This window comes from Parasteatoda tepidariorum, chromosome 2, assembly GCF_982258835.1.
Source record: "Parasteatoda tepidariorum strain Cologne lab strain chromosome 2, Ptep-v5.0, whole genome shotgun sequence".
NCBI classification, from domain to species: Eukaryota; Metazoa; Arthropoda; class Arachnida; order Araneae; family Theridiidae; genus Parasteatoda; species Parasteatoda tepidariorum.
This window is the reverse complement of record NC_141756.1, coordinates 17,369,664-17,393,258: the sequence shown is the minus strand read 5'-3', so window position 1 is coordinate 17,393,258 and position 23,595 is coordinate 17,369,664. Positions and strand designations below refer to the sequence as shown.

The window sequence follows — 23,595 nt, the reverse complement described above, 5'->3', positions numbered from 1 at the left end:
GGATGTTTTACTTCAGCAGGTGCAAACCGGATGCGGAATTCGTATCGACCAGCCATCGTTGAGATTCGAACCCGGTTCATCTCATTGGCTCACCTCAGTTTTTATTTGTTTTTGTTAAATGCAGCTCTCTGTCTCTTTTTTTGTTTAATGTAGCTATCACGGCTCCTATTGTAATAAAATCACTGTATTGTAATGAAATTAAATCGTTAAAATAGGAACTAAAAGTTAATTTTATTTCAGAAGTCATATGATGCGAAATGACACGAATAGGCAACCCAAAGATAATGACGATTCTGAAATTGCGGATCCAGATTTACGACCCAAGAGGTTAAGCCAACAGAGAACAGTTTTGAAAGCATCGATGGAGCCTACGGACAGTGTCCAAAAGTTTAAAGCTCTTGCTGAAAAGTGGGAGCAGCGAACAGATGTCACATCTCCGCCACCACCGCCACCTCCAGTAATCTCTACGAATGGAATGAAAAAGGATTCTAGATCCAATTCCATTGCAGCAGTCATTTTATCTAACAACTCCAGTACAGTTATAAAAGGGTGAGAATGAAAATATTTTCTTTTATCCACAGTAATTTTTAAAATTCGAGTTTTAAACTATTGAAACAGACACAGATGTCGAAGGGAGATTTTAAAACATTCAACCATTCAGATACGGCTAAGCTGCTCAAATTTCAGAACGAAAAAACATTTTTTTAGCCAAAATCAGAAATATTTGGGTCTTCTTATAATTAGGTCAATTCATTTTTTTTAAAAAAAGAAAACAGACTTTACGTTTTTAAATTTGAAATCCATAATTAGTTTAGTATTTATGTCTTCAAAATATTTTTTAAAATTTTCGTTTTTACCCTAAAAATAAATTTTTAGTTTCATTTTAAAAACTCTATAGCTTATTTAATTTGACTAAAAAGACTTTTAAGCGTTTACTCATTTGACAACTTTTTACCGACTTGAATTTTTAAATTTAAAAAAATAGTCTTTCATGATATATATATAGCAGTGTTTCCCAAACTTATGACTTTTGTGTACCCTTTCTAAGCTTTCGTAACTCTGTGTACCACTAATAAAGAAATTCATGTATTTTGTTCTGTAAAAAAATTGCACAGAAGTTAAAATCACAACTAGCTGTTGATTCCACTAATTATTAACTGTTAACTCTGCAAAAAATAGACAATAGAAAGATACGTAATCGTAAATTTTCAGGGCTAGCTTTGTTTTTTGAAATTTTTTTGAAATTTTCGTTTGTTGCAAGATATTTCACATTAAAACGAAACCCCCGCTAAACTGTTCCCGTACCCCTGGGAGTACGCGTACCACACTTTGGAAAACACTGCCCTATAGTAAAATAAGTAAGACAACTTCGTGCATAATATCAAAAGGAAAGGAGAAAATAAAGAAAAAAATAAAATTCCAAACTTAACCACATGCAACTAACTTGAATGGGTAAAAAAACTATCATCTGTTCCATCTAGAATATTTTTTTTTATCAACTGTATTAAAGATAGAGGTTGATGGAACTGTTGTTAGCGGTAAGCCAAGCGCATTGCTAACTTATCGTGTGAGGTAATATTTGAGAACACCATCTCGACTTCACCATCTCCATCAGACCAAATCCGCGATGACTGTAATGACCAAGTTTAATGTAGCCCACTTCCTTCATTACAACAGCCCCCCCCCCTTGCATGCCTAACTCTATTACCAAGAAACTTCGCAGAACTATCGTTTCTGTTGAGAAATTAGGGCTAGCATAGGAACTTTGTGATGACATATCGTCTTGACCAACGAAGCATGTGTTTCTTTGTTTGACTCTTAATGTATGTTTAGCTTAATAGAGAGATTAGTAATTCACTTTATCAAGTCGTGCTTGGCGTTATCAGGTAATAAGAACCAACCTTTGTTTTGAATCGTTAGTTCAATTCAATACATCGAAACCAGGATTTCTTCGAACATAATAGAATTATTAAGTTAATTCGACAAGAGGTAGTAATGAAATTTATCAAAAAAAATAGAGTGCTCTGTCCCCCCAGCCTATGTTAAAATGGCCATTTCTGGCGTAGAAAATACTGACTTGTTCTTTAAGTACTTTCTTTTACTTTTTCCCCTTTTGTTAATTGTGCATTTTAAAGCAAATTGGAAATGATAAACTAAAAATCTCTCGTTGAAATTTACACCATTACAATCTTAATAAAAAAAAAGCTATTTTTGAGAACTTATTGACTTTTTTTGAAAAAAGGTACATTAAACTTGTTTATTTTAACAAGGGCTGAGATAGAGTATCTGAATTCCTTTAATTTAAGTCCAAGGAGGGTTATAAGCATTTTATCAGTATTTGTGAGTGTTGTAATTATGTCTTTTGTATGTAAGTAAACTCTTCCCTGCTAGCAAGAAGTGAAAGTACATGTTATGTGAAATTTAGAAAACACATAAAAGTTCAATAAAGATTAAGCAATATATAGAAACATACAATGGCTATTACAAAACATTTTTTAGTAAATTGAAATTTCTTGTTTAAGTATTAGATAGAAAAATTTTGCGTTAAATGACCATAGCATACTTTTTAAAAATCTGAAGTAGGTTTCCAGACTGTTAGTTAACAAGCTCTTGCACTATGCTAAATGAACTTTTTGTTTAATATGAAGTAGAAGGAAAAATAATTTTATGAGCAAAAGAACAAGAAAAAAAATTAAAAATCATGGCCTATGGATAGGTAAATCCACTATCTGAAATTAAGTGTAGCTTCAACGCTTAATTAAATGATTTATTTTTTGAATTCTAAATAAATATTGCATTATGTTTCTGCAAAATTTTGTTTTGAAGTTTGGAGCACAACCTTGATTTCGGACAAACTAATTAGTGCATTACAATATATAGACAGCACAAAGAATAAAATCATTTTAAAATGAAGCACTACAGAAGAAAGTGAAGGTTTTCAGTATTATAAATTTTCAAACTTTTTGGGTTATTAAAGTTTATTATAATACTGAGATTAATTTTATACTACATTGTTTTGTATTAAAATATCAACATCTGAAGGAAACCGAGTTTATTTAGTCGGAAAACGTGCTAAATAGCGAAATGTTTCTGTGCGTCCATTGACTGAATTAATGATCAATATTTATATATCCATTGTCAGAATTGATTACGTTTTGACGCATTTGTTTATAATTCTTATGCAATTCCACAAGTGCTGCATAAATTCTCTAAAGTTCTTTTCAAAGAGAACTTATTCTGAAAGTTTTATTTAGAAAAAGCAATCTTCCACCCTCTTTGATGCCAAGGAATTCCTCGGACAAGATGATGTCGAGAACTACTTCCAGAGATTCCTCCCACTCAATCAACCGTCCCAAAGAAAATGACGATGTTCTTCTGGGAAAAAAGTCTTTGTTGCATTCCACTAGTATTTCTCCAGAATCCTCGACAAATAGTTGGAATCATCACTATAATGAGGTAAGAACTGTAATCATTGCTCGTCAAGTCCGATTTTTGTGCCCAAAGAGCTACTCTCTCCATTGTCAACATATTGACCATATTGTCAACATATTAATCTGTGCCTTTAAAATTATCTAAACATTCGAATGTCTTAGAAGCCAGTATAGCGATCAGCCAATTTTTTCCAAAGGTGATATTTTTATGCCTAACATTTTCTTATGATTGTTTGCTTGATTGCTTTACAAGTTTAAAGATTTTCTACTAGCGTAAAAAATGTATTGTTTTTCTCGCAACATTGCTCTCTTCACTCCGGTTGTGGATTGAGTTATCTCCATCGACGATCATAAAAATAAGTGAAAAAATCATATTCTTGGTATAGTAGCAATGAATATAACTGCTGGTTAAAAGTTGTTTTAATTTCTGAACTTAATATTTTGCCATTTTTGACAAAAAAATTATCTAAATGCTTAAATTTTTTATTGCACTTCGAGCAACCATATTTACATATACAGCAAACTTCCAGAAAGGACCACCTTTGTGTAGTGACCACCACGATTATTTATATTTCTCGGCTCATTATTTTCTAAACAATAACGAGAACTTGATGTTGTAAGTTCGTCAATTACAGCAAGTTTCACTGTATATATTTTTTTAATTATTTTTATTTCTCGGCTCATTATTTTCTAAATTTTAACGAGAACTTGATGTTGTAAGTTCGTCAATTATCTTAACATATATTAGAGTTTTTTTAATAACAACTTCTTTTTTACTTTTCATAGGCTCAACATCTTGAAACTTCACTGGGAGGAGAGAGTCTGAGTAGTAATTCCAGCAAAATTACTTTGAAAGAGTCTCGTGAAATCGTGGATTCAAAAACAATAGATCCACCAGTCCTCCTCACCAATGGAACCAGCATCAAAACTAATAGGTATTGCATTTTTATTGAACTTTCTCAGTTTTGTCTCCTGTGGAAACTTTAAATATAAATGAAACATTCAGTGTGTTCCGTAATGACCACCCTTAATGTAAATTTTTGAAATATGATCAAAAAAGTATACAGAGACGAGTTCGTAAAAATCGAAACCTCTGCCAAAATCTAACGAACAATGAGGTGTACACTTGTTTGTCTGAGAGTGCAGGGAGGTGTTAAAAGGTGCCTATTAAAAATATTTTTAAATTAAACCAGGCTCTTAAACTAGGTTTGATAATTTTTCTTGCCACCTTTCCTAGTAGGAATTTCTTGGATTTTCGATAGTATTCATGCTTTTTCCTGGTTTGAATATTAATTTACGATTTCCAAATTTTATATGTGTTTTTTATTAGGATTCTAAAAATGTATACTAAAAGCAATCATAAAGGAACATTCTGTATTTTTGAAATGCATATAAATATAATGTTCACCCATCTTTGATGTCGAAAAAATATTTTGATAATAGTCTTACCGCTATTATTGGCATCAAAACGAAATAATTTCTCGGTGTCTGGCTTTGTATTAAAGACACTATCTTCTGCTTGAGTCTTTTTCGAATATTTTCCAAAAACTTGTTTTCTCCAAAATCGTTTAGTGAATTTTAAACGATCATCCTTATGTAGAACATAGGGAGTACCTTCACGTTAATAAAGTTTCCACAACGCCTAACAGTCACCTTTTATGTGTGTGTGTTTTATTTCATCAGTGTGAATATCATCTACATTCAAACAATTAAATTATCTATTTAAAAAATAAATTAGATAGAATATTAGCATCATTTTAAGGAATTGAACAATTCTGTCTTCAGACGTGTCCTGTTCATACTTAAATAAATTATTTTTTTTAAAATAATTACAAACTTCTTTACGTTTAACTTTTGAAATGCCTTACATTTCAAAAATTGAGTCACAAAATGGCGCCATAATTATATAGATTCTAAGTTTAACTTTCATCCAAACATTCTTTCTATGGCTTCTAGTCTGCTCGCATTATCAGTTCAAAGGACTTCTCTTTTATTTAAAAAGAAAAAAGAAGCTTCAGTTTTATGGCTTTCTTGTTCCACAATGATGAGCTGTCTGGTTTTTATAAATATCTGCCGGACCATGGATTATCAAGCATTTCTTTAACACCATAAATTGTTTGTTTAGCATGAAAATATGCCTGGAGTAGGAATTTTATTTATTCCTATAAAAGTACTTTTATGATATATTTTTGTTTACAAAAACAAGTGAAATGTTCGTATTTTTAAGTTGCTTTGGATATAGATTTGTTGTTCAAATTTTCTTTTCATTTAAAGGTAATTTTATGATTTTTTTAACAGTTTATTTCTGTTTACTTAGTTGAATGTATCATTTTAATTTAATTCTTTTTTTTTTAACTTCATCTCTATATTAGTTCTAAAACGATATTTTACTAATTACAAACAAATAAGATAACGTAGAAGTATATTATAAGCTACCAAATCGTGAAATATATTTCACAAAACTGATATAAACGACAAATTTTTGAACATATCACTTATGTAAATTGTTCCATAGTTTTTTTTAAAGGTGAAGAATCAGATATTTTTTTCCATAATATATTTTTTCATAATTTTCTGCCACTTCTATTTTTTATTGAATTTTCGGTTAATGAGGAATGCACGAGTTAATGAAAGACTTTTATAATGAGCCTCATTTTTAAAATTATTTAAATCTTATTGAATATCGTAAGTTTTCAATTGGAAAACTTATGCTTTGTGATAAACATTGTTAGTTGCCATGCAAGTGGTTGAGTAGTAAGTTTGGGCAAGTTCAAGTTTTTTTTTTTTTTTAACCACAACTACAGATTTTAATCTACTTACGCATATATTATACTTATGCATATATTATACGTATGCAGATTTTAATCTACTTATGCACATATTATACTTATGCAGATTTTAATCTACTTATGCATTATTACCGTCAAATGCAGTTTCTGGAAATGTTTGATTTCATTTCTTCGAGTACTTCGTATCATAATATTACTTTGAGTTTATTATTTTGAGTGCTAACTAATTTCGCCATTCGATTCAATCAAAGACTACAAATACAATCAGGAAAATTTTCTAGACAAAAAGTTTTTTCAACTAACGTTGTTTATTTCTAGGCAAATTAGGATAAACATATATTTTTTTTAATGAGTGTTTTATACATTAAAAATAAATACATGTTTAACCTATTTAATGAAGGCCAGCTCTAAGTTTTGTGACATCTACCAAGTTTCTTACAAGTGTATACAATCTTCACATAAATTCGGAAAATAAGAAGAAAAAAAATATTTTTTACATGTAAATTATTTACTATTGAAAATCCTATTTTGTTAACTGATTCTTTCTTTAAAACGTATGAAAGTTTCCTAAAAAGGGAATTAAGTCTTATAAACCGTGTAAAGAGAGAAAATATTTTCAACAAAAAAAAAAAAAAAAAAAATGGCACAGATTAGAAATGTTAGAATTATGAAATCATTTACGTATGTCACTTACGTATGCTGCTTATGTATAAAAAGAAATTCAAACATATATTCAGGATGAAAATTTTGGCCAAGTTCTGGAGGAATCTAACGTAACAATGTTTTTTGCTATTATGTGAAATTTCACTAAAATATTGAACCCAAGCTATAATTTTTATGCCCCATGAAGACTGATGAGCTTACAAGATTGGTAGATCTTAAAAAGTAAACTACTTCATTAAAAAAAAAAATTTCTTGTTCAGAGTGCTTTTTTTTTTAATTTCCCATTTTGTTGCTTGTTTCCAACACAAAAATCTCCCAAAACTTTATTTTGATGTGTCGACTATTATATATGTTGTATGTTCAAAGTAGGTTTATATTCCAGAGTGCATTGCGAAGTGATTCTACTCATGTTAGCTTAATGAATATATCATGATTTTTAATTGAAAAATTATTATTGCGATATAATTTCTTTAAAAAAAAGAGGGAATGTGTGGTTGCTTATAGCATACTTTGTTACAGCTTCGTGGAAAGAAAATCCGATGATTTATGGAATAATGAACCCAGAAACCGAAGAGGTGCCGACTTTACCCGAGCGGACTGGACATCAAGGCCTTCAGTGACAGCGAAGACCAGTGTCAGCGACATTCGGCGAAGTTTCGAGAATGGAACGAAGGAACCTGAGAAAGTACCCTCTTCCAAAAAGCCGCCACTTCCTGGTGAGTACCTTATCGATATTCAGCGAGTGTCTGTCTGTTCTCGTTAATATTCATCGTATCTAATGAGATCTGTTCTTTTCATTAATATCACTCTGTTTGAACTAAGCATCAAACTTAAATCAGTGCTACTTTGGGTTACCATCTGTAAATTTAGATTTAAAAACTTATTTTAAATGTTCCCTTTATTTGTGTCAGATTAACGTGAAATGTTCTCAGATTTTTATTAAAATATATATCAGGGATCTGTCCAGACATTTTGTGAAAGGTCCTGTTTTTGTAAAGTTGTGAAAAATAACTCGTAATTTGTGAATATAAAATAAACCTTAAGTCACATTCTTTCAACCAGGGTCCTGCTTCCATGAATTTGTGTAAATAGGGTCCGGTTATCGAAAAAAACTTTTTCAAGGAGTTTTTAAATTGTAAATAGATACAAGATTATGCTAAACACTGTAATAATTATGATTAAAAAAAATTAAATTTTCAAAAATAAACAGCAATTGCTGCCTTCTAAATTAGAGTTGCAACAGACAAATACATATTTGGTATTTAGCCTATACTGCTGAACGCAGATTATTCATTTCGGACGAATTATAGAACAAGCGTCTGCCAAAGACAAAACTTAATTCGTTTACATCCATCCTTCTTTTTTTTCCCCCTGGGAAGGGTTTATTCGATTAACAAAACAATAATGAAGATAAATAAATTTGTGAAGGGTTCGTTTTTAGGAAAAGAAATTTTGTGAAGGGTCCGTTAACGGACCCAAATTTCTTCTAAACAGACCCCTGTATACAAATGATAACGTTTAACCTTTTCAATCAATGAAGATGTTAAAGGCTTTACGTAATATTTAAACTTAGTTAAACTGGCAGAAATTAGAATTCTATTGGACGGATGTTTAGTTATTAAGCGTTAAGTCTAATTTGAACCCGAGAATTATAATAAACATAACAAATTTATTCATTAGAAACGATAATAAAAAATAATTTTTTACGATTGATATTAGCAATGTTCTGATCTGAACAAATTATGACGAATAATTGAATTTTTATATACAGTATTTTAAGCTTTGATGTTTAAGATGGTTGACTGGCTAATTGTATTATCCAGTTTACCGTTCCGCTTTTTGGGCAATTTTTCGTAAGGTCGAGACGGAAATATAAAAGAATAACAAACTTTTTATCAAATACGAATATAAAATTCTTAATATTGTAATAGAATGTATTACAAGTTTTCATTTAATTAGATTTAATACGAGTTCAACTGATGGCTGAAATAATATTCTTTTAAAACTACCGAGCTTGTTTTTCGAGCCTTGTTTAGAAGTCGAACATTTTCCTGTTCGCTTAAATTAACTCAACATAAATCTTATTGATTTTCCGTTACGTATGCTTTCCGAAATTATGCAAATTTTTTTCATGATCTGTTTTCACTATTTCAATCATCTCTTTTCATTTAACATAAGCAATTCCAACCTTGGCAAAAAAATTTTGCTAAAAAATTCCACGCCCACATCGATGTATTTCAAAGAAGCGATGTAACACAACACACATTATCATTTAAAAAAAAAAACATTTAATATACAAATTGATATCCTTTATCAATCTACAGACATCGAGGCGCCGATTCCCAATTGCTCAAGATAATCAAAAGCAAGTCGGTAACGATCAGCTCATCCATCAATATCTGATGTGTAGACATCTCAACTCATCAGTTTTGTTCATATATACGACCTCACAAAACAGAGGCGGCCTTTCTTTGTGATAAACTTTCTTTTTTTAAAAAAAGTAAATAGGCATGATATTGATGTGCTGATTATTCCGCAGCGTCAAAACATAGTTGGAATATTCTTTGATGAACGAGTGTTTAATGATATGAAAAGTGTTGCCAGAATAAAAGCTTTTTATCTGTTGAATTTTCTTTTCATCTTAAGGGGAATTTCGTCTCCTTCTCACCTCCCGTTGTTTATGACATTCTCTGAAAGAATGGAATGAATTCCTTCCTTATCAAAAGGGTTCTTTCATTCTTGAATGAGTCACCCAAACGTATCAGTTATATTTTTCTACTATTTAAAGGCGTCTTTCTGTGTGAAAGAGTTTTGAGAAATAAGTGATTAGGATTATCCAATCAGTAAATAAAGATTAAATTTCGCAAAGATGGAGAAATTTAATTTTGCAACGGATTGATGATAATTAGGAAATAATTTTTTGAGCTGTCCTTATCCATTCATTGAAAGAGTTCCATCAATTAACGTAACAATTAGTCAGTGAAATTTTTGTTTTTGACTAAAATAATGATTGAATATAGGAGAATCGGCTAATAGATTAATATTAATATTAATTAGCCACAAACTTCTAAGCTATTTATTATTTGATTTAGCTAACAGGGGTCTGTTTAGAAGAAATTTGGGTCCGTTAACGGACCTTTCACAAAATATATTTACATAAAAACGGACCCTTCACGAAATATTTCAACTTAAAAACGAACCCTTCACAAAATGATTTTTCTTTTAATCGGACGATTCACAAATTTGTTTATCTTCATTATTTCTTTGTTAATTGAATAAGCCCTTCCCAGGGCAGAAAGCAAGATAGATGGATGTAAACGAATTAAGTGTTGTCTTCGGCAGACTATTCTTCCATTATTCGTCCGAAATGAATATTCTGCGTTCAGCAGTATAGGCTAAATACCAAATATTTTTATGTTGCATCTCTAATTTAGAAGCAGTAATTGCTGTTTATTTTTGAAAATTTAAATTTTTTTTATTATAATTTTACAGTTCTGAGCATAATCTTGTATCTGATTACAATTTAAAAACTCCTTGAAAAAGTTTTTTGCAATAACCGGACCCTATTTGCACAAGTTCATAAAATCAGGACCCTGGTTGAAAGAATGTGAGTAATTTTTTAACAATTTCAAAAAACCGGACCTTTCACAAAATGTCTGGACAGACCCCTGGCTAAATTAAGTGGTTCTAATAAATGTACTAAAATGTTTGCTAAGACAAAGGCGGAGGAATGTCTCTAATCATATTTTCGAAAAATTGTAATGTCATATAAAATTCTTATTCATATACCGTGGAAGTTTAATTTAATCGATGCTTTTCAGATGACCAAATGAATGGGTCAGTTCCGCGACACCGAACTTCTGGAGCTCACTCCAAGATGGTCTAACGATCCCATTTTCCTTCTCTTCTTGTTATAAATGAACGTTTTTGTGTCGAAAGCTTAGAAAACTAACTTTTCATTTGAATACAAAATATTTTCCTACCCTGCACCTATACTATTTTATTTATCACTTTTTCGTCAAACTAAAACTTCATACGAGATATACATTTAGAAACTGCGAATTCTAATGGGTGCACTTTTTAGTAAAACGATCAAATCACATTTAGTAGGAATACTCGTGAATTGTATTTATTATTTTTTTAAGATGTTACCTTTTTTATGGTGGGTCAATTTTCTGATGGAAATATTTAAAAAGAAATTGTTATTAAATAAGTGATGTAAAAATCACGTAGAAATTACGAATTGAATCTATCAAAAGAAATCAAGTATTAAATGTTTAACAGCCGTTAAACGATAAACTTCTCAAAAGTGGAAGAAATTTGGAGCTGCTTCAAAATCTAAGTGTCGCGAAACTGACCCAATGTTTATAAATTAGAAAGAAAAAAAAAACTTGGCTCAATGATTGATTTTCCTTTAGAAACTGTTCTCTCACTTGTCATAGCTTTTTTTTCTTCCAAAGTTCTCATCACGTTTCTCTTAGCAGCTCGAGCTCCAACGTCTCCACCACCTGTTCCCTTGCCACGTCAGCAATCCCCAAGAGAAAGTGAAGAAGATGATGAAGAAATCAAGAAATTATTGGATGAGGCTCGTATGCAATTGCAGCAAGAGGGTCTGTCTGGTCACCTGTCTGTTCATCACGTTCTGTTGAGAAGAGAAGGTCTGGATGGAGGCAGTGTTGGCATCACATTGGCTGGGGGAGCTGATTACGAAGTGAAGGAAATTACTGTAAGTAGTTCGCTTCTATACATTGCATTATGCTTGCAATTAAAATTTTCGAGTAAGAATACCGATTAAAATACTGTTTATAATTTGATTTTTGCAACCTGACCAATTCATGAATCATGGAAATATGGTAATCTCAAAATTAAAAAATCTCAGAGAAAAGAAAAACGAGAAATCTGTGAGTTTGATACTGACAGCCAAACTTGCATCAAGGTGGCTGGAATGTCTTCTCGTGACAATGGTGTGGAAGTTTGATCAGGCACTGCTCTCGTCATTTGATCGAGGTTAAAATTACGCATTCCTATCACAGCTTTTAAAAAATATATTCATGGTGCTTAGCCTTTGTAAAATTGTGTGTGTTGAATAAAAATATAGGCTAAATAATGAGCGAAAAGATCAATGGTAAAGTGTGTAATTCTTACAAATCTAACTTGAGGATCCGTACGTTAAAAAAAAATTCGATTTCTGATCAATTCAGCAAAATACCAAAAATTCAGCAATTTACCAAAAAGCAGTTACTGAATGGATTAAACGCCGCTACCATATTTATTTATGTTTTTCAAACACCATTAAAACATGTCTCTGCAAATATAGATAACAGTTCTTTTAATTTATAGGTACACAAAGTAATTTCTGGTAGCTTAGCTGACCGAAATGGGCTTGTACTCAAAGGTGACCGAGTTATGTCCATAAATGGAAGAAATTTACGTGGTGTTAGCCACGGTGAAGCACTGCACATTCTCAAGGCTCCGAACCCCAAGGTCCTTCTCGTGCTTGCGAGGAATTCGGATTGTTTGTCAAACGGAACGGATCATGCGAAACAAGATGCCATAGTCACAAATAAAGGTATTTTATCCTAAATTTTTACCATTTTTCCTTTCCACAAAGTTTATTTAACGATTCTTATTTAAATCTAAGTTATGAGAAGTTTGAATACAGAATGGTAAAATCCAAATTCTGGAACATTTTGCCAGGGTTGGGGTTTTGGACGTCCTAAACTGGTTTTGGACAGGACACGTGGGTTTTACTGTCTTAAACTGGGTAAAACTGTCCTAAACTGTCTTAAAGTGTCCAAAACCTTGAACTTTGGTAAAAGGTAAAAATTCTATAGGTGTAACCATTGTACACATAAGAATTACATGTATCAATAACTATTTGATATTTTTTATACAATTTACTATAACTTATTAAAAAAAATTAATATAATAGGAAAAGGTTTATAATTTTTGAAGCTCCACAATTCATTGAACAACAAAAGTGAATAACTAATTTTAAATATAAATATGCTTTTAATACTGATAAATAATATTTTTGCATAAGGATAAATATGGCAATATTAAAAAATAATAATTTTTCTTAAAAAAAAATACTAAATTTGTTCAAAAATTAACCTTTTATTTTTCACAATATTTTTTTGAAAAAATGTTATAATTTCTGCATCACAGGATGATAAAAAAGACATCTATTTTTAAAAAAAATGTTTTTAAATATAAATATATTAGTTTAAATTGAAAATACAAAATAACTGAAAAATGTATTAACAGTTTTGAGGGGCATAACATCAGTTTCAGTTACTGATACTGGTGATGTATCACCACTATGCTAAAAGAATTGAACATGAATGAAATAAAAGTATTCTTGAATAGTACTATAGATAAATAAACCTGTTTATGACGAACCAAGCACTTAGTCCCTAATATTTTAACCTGTATAGCAAGGCCAAACTTCAGTTATGTACTATTGAATGAGAGGACCAATTGAACTTGATTACTGATTAATCTTCTTTTGTTTAAATTGAAGAGTCAAACAATATTAATAAAACATTATACTTTTAAAAACAAATATTCTCTAGTATATTTAATTATCAATATGTTATTAGTTCTATGTTTATTTTACCTCTTAAATATTGTTCAGATAAAATTGTGACATAATTTGAGTAAAAGGGTTTTGGAAAGTTTAAACCAGTTTTAGACAAAGGGGTTTTGGACAGGACGGTTTAAACCGTGGATTAATCCATTCTGTCCTAAACCTTGCCAACCCTGCATTTTGCACTATTGATATTAATTACTGCGAAAACTCGTTTCTTATGTTTTATTTTTCTATTTTACGGGATCTGATTGGAATAAAAACTGAAAAGTTAACTTCTGATTTATTGGTTTAGTTTTATTGATTTTCAAACTTTTCTAGTTAATAAATATATTTAAAGAATTGATTTAATTTACTATGCAGCGTCAAAAATAAAATTAAGCATGCAAAACAATATTTTCTTACAGTTTCATTTTATTTTGATAATAAACCAATTTTAGTATTAAATTTAGCATACTACAGTAGCTTGTTATATCATATTTTATCGTATGTAACACGTCACTGTTTAAAACTGTAGTGTCGTAGAATTAAGTTTTTCGAGAAACGAAGTAAATGAATGACCGATATATCGAAGTGTAACTGTTGAAATATGTTTCTTACCTCCTTCCAAAACTGATAAGCACCCTAACATGGCACCTTTATATTTTTTATATTTGGTGCATATGCACCAAATATAAAAAAATCCGTAGCCAAATTTATTACATTATTAATTTACCCGTATTTAGCACAATTTTCCCATGGATTTATAAATATCTTTAATTTTACATTATTAATATAAGAAACATGTGGTTTCATATACCTTTTAAAATACGAATTCGGCTACGTCATCATCATGCTTGACGAAATTATGAATGTTAATTTTACTCGTAAAAACCACATATAAATGATTCGTAAAAAAGTGTGATAAAACTAATTAGAGCTACAAGCTAACGAATCACTCGTATTACAACATATGTCCCGTGGAATACTTCTTTGTGGGATGCTGGTCGGAGAGAGTTTTACAGTAGACTATCCTTGAAGGTATGTGTAGTGTACCAAATTCAGTTCAGAATTGCGGATGGGGTACATGCACACACATATAAACGTTCTGCTTTATTTAAATAGATGTTTTAAATTCAGGATTTGCATTGGCAATATAATGACTGATTTTTAGGCTAAAATTGCCCTATCCAAACTCCAGGGACAAACAGTTTTGAAGTTATAGGCGGGAGATACACACACAAAATATTTATTTAATTCTTCTGATACCACTTTCTTCCATATCGAAAAGAGATGTTGCAATCGGCATTACAAATCAGAATACCAAGAGAAAATTTATTATAGATTTCATTTTTGTAATCAAAGCTTTACCTTCAAGAGACTGGTAATTTATCCGTACGCGGTATTGAAGATAATCCTTGAATAATTATTAAAGAATCATTGTTAATCTTTATAAAGGACGAAAGATTTAATTAGAAATTTATTTGTAACTCATTTTGTATGTCCTCATTTCATAATATATATGTCACACACACAGTCACCTCCACTTAATTAAATAATCGAATAACTTGCTTTACGAATAAAACTTTAATAGAAGTAAATTATTTTACATGAAACCAATGTTAAATTTCCTCGTTTAAACGGTTATTTATGACTGCCACGCCTCGCAAAATCGCATTCAAAGAAATATTTAAAAAAAAAAATTTTTTTAAAGAATGTAATTTCCGTTTTCCACTTAAAGAATGCAATCGCTTCAATAGGACTTTCTATTCGATTCCTGAACCAAACTGGTCAGGGAGTAGTTAAAAAGTTAATCAAATCTTGTTGACAGTTCTTTACTCCCTCATTATTTAAAAAATTTTCAGTTAAATGTCAGAACTGTCCCTAATTACAGATTTCTTCGGTAGGAAATAAATAGTATGTATATGTAATACTTTTTATTAGCATTAGTTTTATTTTTATGTGAAATTAACTGATACAGTACAGAACCCGTTATCCGGAAATCAGAAAACCGGAAAACCAGAACAAAATTCGGTAAATTTTCCCGCCATTTTAAAAAAAAAAAATTTTTTCCTCGTGAGATTTTTGGATTTTTCTTTCTTTTTTGAAAGATGTTTACCATACCATCATTTTAGAAATAATCATTACTGTATGCATTACTGTAATAATCATTACTCCATGCAATTGTGTAATTTATGAATTGTGTAATTTCATGAAGTTTTGCCCCTTTTTTACTAACCCTTTGCGTAATTTTTGATTTTATTATCTTTCGAAGCTTTTATAAGCATTAATTTAAAATTTGTGTTATTGCAGATCCTGGAACTTTCTCAGTTGCTTTGCAGAAAGATGCAACTGGTGTAGGCTTCAGCATTGAAGGAGGGAAAGATTCACCTCAAGGAGACAGACCTTTGCTGATTAAAAGAGTATTTAAAGGTAATTTACACTAAAGAATTAAAAAAAAAATTATGTTGTACTTTCGACAAAATATAAGCAATTTAATTTTTCTGTCAAAACAATTATTACAATTACTTTTATTAATCTCTGAAATACGTGAAAAGTTATACTGATTTTGAATTAACAAGTGTTTCACTTTAGCCTAAAATAAAAGCAACGAGTGCAAATTCTTATCAGACATGGTATTAAAATAAGAGGCCCAACATTCTAAACTGTGTTAACGTAGTCGAAAGTTTGGAAACGTGCTTTCTAAACGATGTATATTTTTAAAGTGTCTGCATTCTCTTTTGTGTGCATTTTTTTATTAAAAAGAGAAGACTAAAGTATACTATTTCTAACAATTACAACTCAGAATTCTATGATAAATGCAAACTGATCATTTTATGTTATTTCGAAAAGGGAATAAAATATTTAGTTTTCTGATTCTTTTTATTTTCGCATGAAAAAAAAATTAGCTCCTCTTTTACAATTGAAACAAACTTTCGACAATTTTCACTTCTGGCGTAAAATTTTTGTTAAAAAAATTCCAGGACTTCTAAAAGTTCGTGAATTAAGTATATAAAGTATCGAATCATATTTACATATTCAGGGCCAGCGCTAAGGATTTCAAATTATAAGCCAAATATCAAAAGTATTCGCTAAATGAAAATCTAAAGAATTTGTTGTGATTAATTTTTTTTTCTTCATAGAAAACTATTTTACGGTAGCTTATTTCAGGTTTATATTATTATGACCCAATTCTAATTGGTCATGCGGCATATCTAATCGAATAAAAAATACTCATAGTTTGGAAAAATTCATTTTGACCTAATTTTTGACATCTGGATTCATAACTTTAAAATATAATGCTCATAAATCTTCTACTCTGTTTCGTCAAATGTAGTTTTTGATAAGCTGAGGTTTGAAATTCTGATTAAAAAGCATTTTCTAAAAAATATACACGGTTTCCCGTTCTCTGTATGATTTTTTTTGTCCCGCAGTGTATTGATCGTTAAGACACGGTTCCCAGCAGACCACCGAAGTCAAGCATCACTGGCTGCGGTCAGTGTGCGGGTGGGTGACCACTTGGATCAGTCTGCGTAGGGACCGAGGGTGTCCGGTATTGGTCCTCGTTAAACTGTTCTACCGTAAAGTGCTCGACTTCGCGTGCAGGTCGTCGGACTACCGAAGCGGGGGTGCAATCCCCTCTGCGGAGGATCAAAATTGTGATGGCATGTCTTCGGATCATCCTAAGGGATGTTTCCCAGACCGTCGCCAATAGCCCATTGTGCAGCTCTAGTGTTACGTAAATGAACGAATCAAATCAAATCTGTATGATTTTTTTTAAATATCTGTAATAGAATGAAGAAAAAAAACACAATTAAAATCAGTATATATGTGTTAGAAATCTTTGTACAATCATTCGATCACTTTTTTTTCCACCCTAGATATCTAAACTTAAATTAGTGTTAATCTGTAACCAGTCATTCGACTCATAGACTATGAATTAAAAACAAGTATATTTCCTTTATTTATATCAGACAAATTAGCTCAACCTAAAAAAAAAGTATAATATTTCAATTAAAAAACCGAAAAATGGTAAAAATTATCAATCGTCATTGGCGCTCTCATTGACATGTTAAATGTGCTCCTCACATAGCCATATTTTGTAAGTACAAATTTTTAATATTTATTTTGATGGAACCAAACATTCGATTGTTAGACGACGATTAATCTCGAAATGTAACAATTGTACAGCCGTGCTTAATACTTTTGGATAACTCATTTTACTAGTACTGTGAGCTCAATGGAGTTGTGTCACGAATTCACAAAACTGACACGGGTCGCTAGTCTGTTAGACGAATATTTAGTTATCTGGGGTTTAAAAAAATGCGTTGTATTGTTTACCTACAAAGCTACATTTCTTTCTCCTCTAAGAATATCCCACAGATAAATTACTTTAATTTTGAACAGTGTGATAATGTATTTTATATTCAAAAATTTAGCTCTTTGGTTTGATTTAATACGATATATTTTATTCACATGCTTATGATTTGTGTAATAAAAAGGGGTAAATTCTAATAAAAGTACTCTCGAATAAAATATCGAGGACAGAGAGTTTTCTTTCTTAATTTGATTTTTCACCAAATATTTAGTCTGATACACGGAAAATGACATAAGATAAAAAGTTCAAATTAATATTCTTAGGTTTATGAGGCGTAGTGTGAGAAAAAACGAACCCTAAATAACTTTTGATTTAATTATCGAATTTTCACATTCGAGGATTCATTCTTAATGATTCGAGGAAGTGACCTCAAATATACTAGTTTGTTAGTGCAGACGATATTTTAAGCTATGAAATAAGACACGAGAACGGATTTTTTCTGAATAAACATACCTTTTCTTTGGCGGATTTGTATTCCTGATCCTCAAAATATAGGGAGAAGTTCCAATCTGGTAAATACGGCCCGTGGTCCCGATAGTTTTGTCAGGAGAGCTGGCCAAAGTTTGGATTCTTTAATGCTAATTTAACTTCTTCTGCTAATTGAAAATTCATTTTTCCACAGTTAATTCCATTAAAAAAATAATTTTTAACTATTTTTTTTATTTTATTTAACAATAGTTGAAAAGTTTTGAATCGTAAGGTATACAAGTTATTACATCATTTTAAAGAATGTAATTTTATATGGTAAATGAAGAAAAATTGAACGAAATCTGTCGAATTGAGCCTGTGAAATCAAATTTTAAAATTGGAATTCTCAGGATCTATTAAACAGATTTTGTTCGAAATTTGAATTTTGCCGCATCAGATTACATTCCATAAAATGGTGTAAAGATTTGTGTTACCTTGCAATTCAAAAATTTTTCCACTATTTTTAAATTAAATAATAAAAATAATCATTAAAAATTATTTTTTAAATCAAATTATCTTTATATAAGAGGATTATATAATTGTGTTCAAAAACTTTTCAATTTACTTAAAAAGTTCCTAAAGTATGGGCGAAATACTCAAAAAGTAAAATTAACATTAAGGGATCCTAATATCCGAAGGCTCTAACGACCAAACTATTGGAACCAATGTTTTCCAGATTGCAGCAACCCCTCTAGTTTGAGAGTAAGGTATAAAAATCAGTCGAGAAAATAAAATGATGTTTATTCAAAGAATGTACGTTTTTTTTTTTTTTTTTTTTTGTCTGATTTCGTAGCTTAAATATGTTAATTAGTTAGTGCTGACGATATTTTGAGGTCACTCCCTCGAATGAACAGGAGTCGAATGATGAAAATCGGATCATTAGATCTGATCATACAGTTTCATTCTTTTTTTCTTCCAAACGCCTGGTAAAACCATTCGTCAATTTCAAACAGTTCGAATTTAAATTTTAAGTAAGTTTTGCGGTGGGTTCATGTTTTTACTATAATTATTAAATGTTTGTTTTCACTCTGATTTTTTTTTTCCTTCTAATCTTCAGGTAGTGTTGCCGATAAAGAAGGTCGATTAGAAGAAGGAGACGAAATTTTAGCAATAAATGAACATCCTGTTAATAACATGACTAGAACGGAGGCATGGAACTTCTTGAAGAAATTACCAGAAGGATATATACACCTCAAGCTGAAGAAAAGTTCATCTTAGAGTTATGTTCTCAAGTTTTCGTGTGAAAAGTAACTTGCTAAAAACAAAAGTTTTTAAATGTTAAAACTTTCGATAGAAAACCGAGAGGGTTTTGAGGCACTACTTCGCAATATATATTTGCAACCTCTGCAATGTTTTATCCGCTTAAGCAGATTCGAATTTAGAAAAAATTCAACTCTTAATTTCGAAATTCAGTTTTATTTCAAAATGGTATTCAGGTTCCGATCATGAAATGCCTGCCTTATAAAATCTTTACAGCGAAGATGGAACGAGTTATCTTGCATAAGGTCATTGGATCCAGCATTTTTAATTTACATGACGAAAAACAATGGAAAGAAGCGACATCTAGTAGAAAATTCTGCGATCAATATAATTAATGGTCTTACATAATTATAGTAGTATCGTCTGCGGTAATGACTTCAATTTTTTTTTGCAGACGATTGACCTGTAGCAAGGAAGTAACGAACTTGTCATTCACTTGGCATTGCTTTGATCAGCCTAAAGCAAGAAATTCTCCAGACAGTTCTTTTCCATAATGCTTAAAGAAAAACTGTTTAATACGACATATTTTGTGCCAATTGTGTTGTTTAAAATATTGTACAGTCACTTTTATAAAGAACATTTTCGCGAAACACAGCAGACTGATTTTGCAGTGTTTTTCTTTTTCTTTTTTTCGTGGCGTCTAATGATCTAAATATTTTCTTCTACGTCATGCTGTAATATTTTCTGGTCGGTGATCTATCTTTATATATCCTTCTTGAATACAGTTTTTATCACAAGCAATTTGGTTGAAAATGAACTTATTGTTACCCTTTTTTTCTTCTTTTAAACTAGAATTGTTTGAACTAAAGTGTAAATATGACAGCTAACATCTGTTTTCAGAATATCTAATCAGTTTTAAGATTTATCAATTTAGAGTAACTTATTTATTGAATAATTTTTTATCGAAATTGATCCAAAATGTAAGAATTAAATTTATAACTTATTAGTGACTATAATTTCAACCATTTGTTTGTGATATTTCTTTTAAACATTCATTCTATTTTCAAAATTTTATGAGCAAATAATAGTTAGAATGCACACATATATCCCATCAAAGCCAACAAGAAAAATTGGAAATAAAAATCCTTTCAATCAATGCTTGTAAATATTAAGCACTCATCGGCCTTTTAATCTATAATCGTTAGAGCTGGCTTTTTTTTTGTATATTATAATCTTCTGCTTTGAAATTTGTGTAAGGCATATTCTGCGTTTCAAATACATTTTGCATATAGATATTCTAGTTTTGTGAAAATAAGTCACTAAACTATGAAGTCAAACAATAGCAAAAAAGGATGCTTTATAAAATAAAATAACTTTGCTTCAACTCAAATTTATCTTTCATACCGGTGTTATCAATGGGTTTTGTGCAATGCTTTTGCAATTACAATGTGTGATAGTGATACGGTTTCACCTGTTATTTAGTTATTTTAATTATTACATAGCTCGATTTAAAAGTGATAAATAGCAAAAGATTCAGTGACAACAATACATTTAGTGATGTGAAACCTATTTATAACAGTTTTACATATTATATTTAATGATATCCAACTGTTTCAATCACATTTAAAATAATTTTGTAGTTCAACTATATGAAAATTTCAAAGTTAAACCTAGTATTTAAAAAAAAGTTTAATTTTTCTCAATAAAATCATTAAAATATTGATATTTAAGTCTGTTTAAGAAAAAATACATTTTTTATGAATTTTACAACACAAAAAAACTCTAGCTTTCAAAGGTTTATATTTGTATTTCTAGGCTAAAATGGATTATCTTTCCGACAATTTTCAAAATATCTCTTTGTTAAAAAATAAATAAAAAATCATCATATGTATACACCAGAATATAAAAAGATTAGTGGTTTTAAAATGATAATCTTTCTAGAATGAAGTAAATAATATTTCACTTTGTGAGAATTTTATAAAACGAAATGATTAAATCTTTGTTCTCCAAATTAAAAGTACATAAATCATTGATCGATACAATATGAATTCAAAAATCAGTCTTAAAAATAAATTCGTGTACAATACGTATTGATATTATACTTCTTTCGGTTTCGTGTTTAAAGATATCAAATAATTTTAGGTAGAAGCTAAAAGAAGTTACATTCACTTTTAATTAACATACGAACATACTACTGTCTTGTTACGCAAAACTATTTAAAAGTACCTTAGTTTCAATTCATTATTAATGTCATTGCTGTTTGTAGCTGTTTTAATGAATGATAAAAGATGGTTTGAAATTTTTTGCCCATTTTTATCTCCGAATAAGGATAAAAATAAACACTGGTTCTCTTTGGTGTTATTATTGTAAGGAAGTTCATTGTCGCTATTAATAATGAAGAGAGATTTGCTCATAGAATTCTGTGAATATATTGAGTGTCTAATTAGGGCAAGAAAGGTTTCTGTGATATTTCGGTTATAGAAAATATTTGCTGTATTTTTTAATGTGTGCCTTTGATAGATGCATTTAGTTGCAATTTATTTTAATAAAACTATTTCAGCCCTTCTCACATTTGACTGCAGCTTTTATTATCTTATTACCTTGTCTTGTGATTTTGAAGAAAAAAAATATTCAAAACCACACGCGTATATATATAAATATTATATATAGATTATGAAATTATTTTGTATTCTTACTTACAAAAATAAAATATTTTTAATATTTTGCAATTATTGTTGTTTGTCATACTAGTTATTTACACTTGTCACGGTTGTGGAAAGAAAAAGAAAACTAAAAAGTTGACTATGTTTTTCGAAATTCTAAGACTATAAACGAATTTTTTCCTATAATTCTTGATTATAAAATTATTTTTTTAGCTTACTTTTAAATACACTATTTTGCTTAAGAAAATAATTTTGCACGTAAATTAGGTATAGCAAGCATAAAAACTTTCGAGAATTCGAAGGCATTTTTGTATCTTGCTAAAGGTGAACTTTCATAAGAGAATATAACAAATTTTCAAAAATTAAAAGTGCTTCAAAATAAAACGTTCGCAGTTCTGTTAAAAATGTTTGACTCTTTGTTATAATATTTTCCGATTTCTGTTTGTGCTCAGCACATTTCATTTACAACGAATACAATTCCGGATTTGAAAATAATGATTTTTTTATCCGATTTTGAATTCCTAAAAATTATGAGTTTGGATGAAGATTAGGAATTTTTTAAGTTATTCAGGGGAGGGAGCATACCCATCAAGGGGCGGAAATTTCTTTTCATGCATCACTATGCCTAATTAAAGTATTTTAAACCTTTATTAATAATTTACCCCCATTTATATATGTATATTTTTAATTTATGTATTTTTTATTTTATCTATATATGTATATTATACATAATTAATTATGTATATTTTTTAAAATTATGAAATGATTACCCAGAAATCAAAGTCAAGGAGTAGTATTGCGCTATTTAATTAGAAAATTCAAATATATGATTCTTCGACTATTAACCCCTTGCATCCGAAGCGTCATGAAAAGACATTTACAAGCAAACTACGGCAAGTGTCGTTTCGTGACGGTCTTGTTTTTTTGGGGTAGGGAGAGTAGAAAAAGAGATTCTTGGTGGGGAAAGAAATGGGGGTCAGTTAAGGGGAGGACGAACAAAGAGAAGGGTTGGCAGTTTACCTCAATTACTCAAACTATTATCCTTCCCCTAAGTTTCTTCTGAATGGGTTGCTTTTTGCTTTGAAATTTGGCCTTCAAGAAAAACGCCAATACTATCATTTTACTTACATTGAAAACTATTTTGAAAAGCACAACTAAGAAGCTTTTTCTTAAGCAATGTTTTTTTTTTTCTTAAATAACATTATTAAAAATATGTAATCTAAGATTATGATTATTCGATAATAATCTACTTCAAATAATGTTTTATTTTTTTTATCCGCATTTTGTTATCCTTAAAAATAAATAAATAAATAAAGTAAAAAAAATTGATAATAATATTAAAAAAAAAAAAAAATTCAGTGCTTTTATATTGTTTTAGTTACCTAAATTTTTACAGATTTCAATTGTTATAAAACTTTTTATAGTTTTTCGGCAA

At 30.0% G+C, this 23,595-nt stretch overlaps 1 protein-coding gene across 2 annotated transcripts in view; it reads left to right on the top strand.

Moving 5' to 3' along the window:
* Positions 1-21,570, top strand: part of LOC107441572 (uncharacterized) — a 346,324-nt gene extending 324,754 nt beyond the window's left edge. Inside the window, exons 9-16 of one of the 2 annotated variants that reach the window (XM_071177198.2) lie at positions 241-549; positions 3,255-3,456; positions 4,218-4,366; positions 7,403-7,599; positions 11,368-11,609; positions 12,224-12,452; positions 15,765-15,884; positions 19,355-21,570. In XM_071177198.2, coding sequence (XP_071033299.2) covers positions 241-549; positions 3,255-3,456; positions 4,218-4,366; positions 7,403-7,599; positions 11,368-11,609; positions 12,224-12,452; positions 15,765-15,884; positions 19,355-19,515 — 1,609 coding nt within the window. In that variant the 3' untranslated portion in view covers positions 19,516-21,570. Of the gene's footprint in view, positions 1-240; positions 550-3,254; positions 3,457-4,217; positions 4,367-7,402; positions 7,600-11,364; positions 11,610-12,223; positions 12,453-15,764; positions 15,885-19,354 lie in introns of both variants that reach the window. The other variant, XM_071177197.2, reaches the window with a different exon arrangement.
* The last annotated feature ends 2,025 nt before the right edge of the window (positions 21,571-23,595 follow it).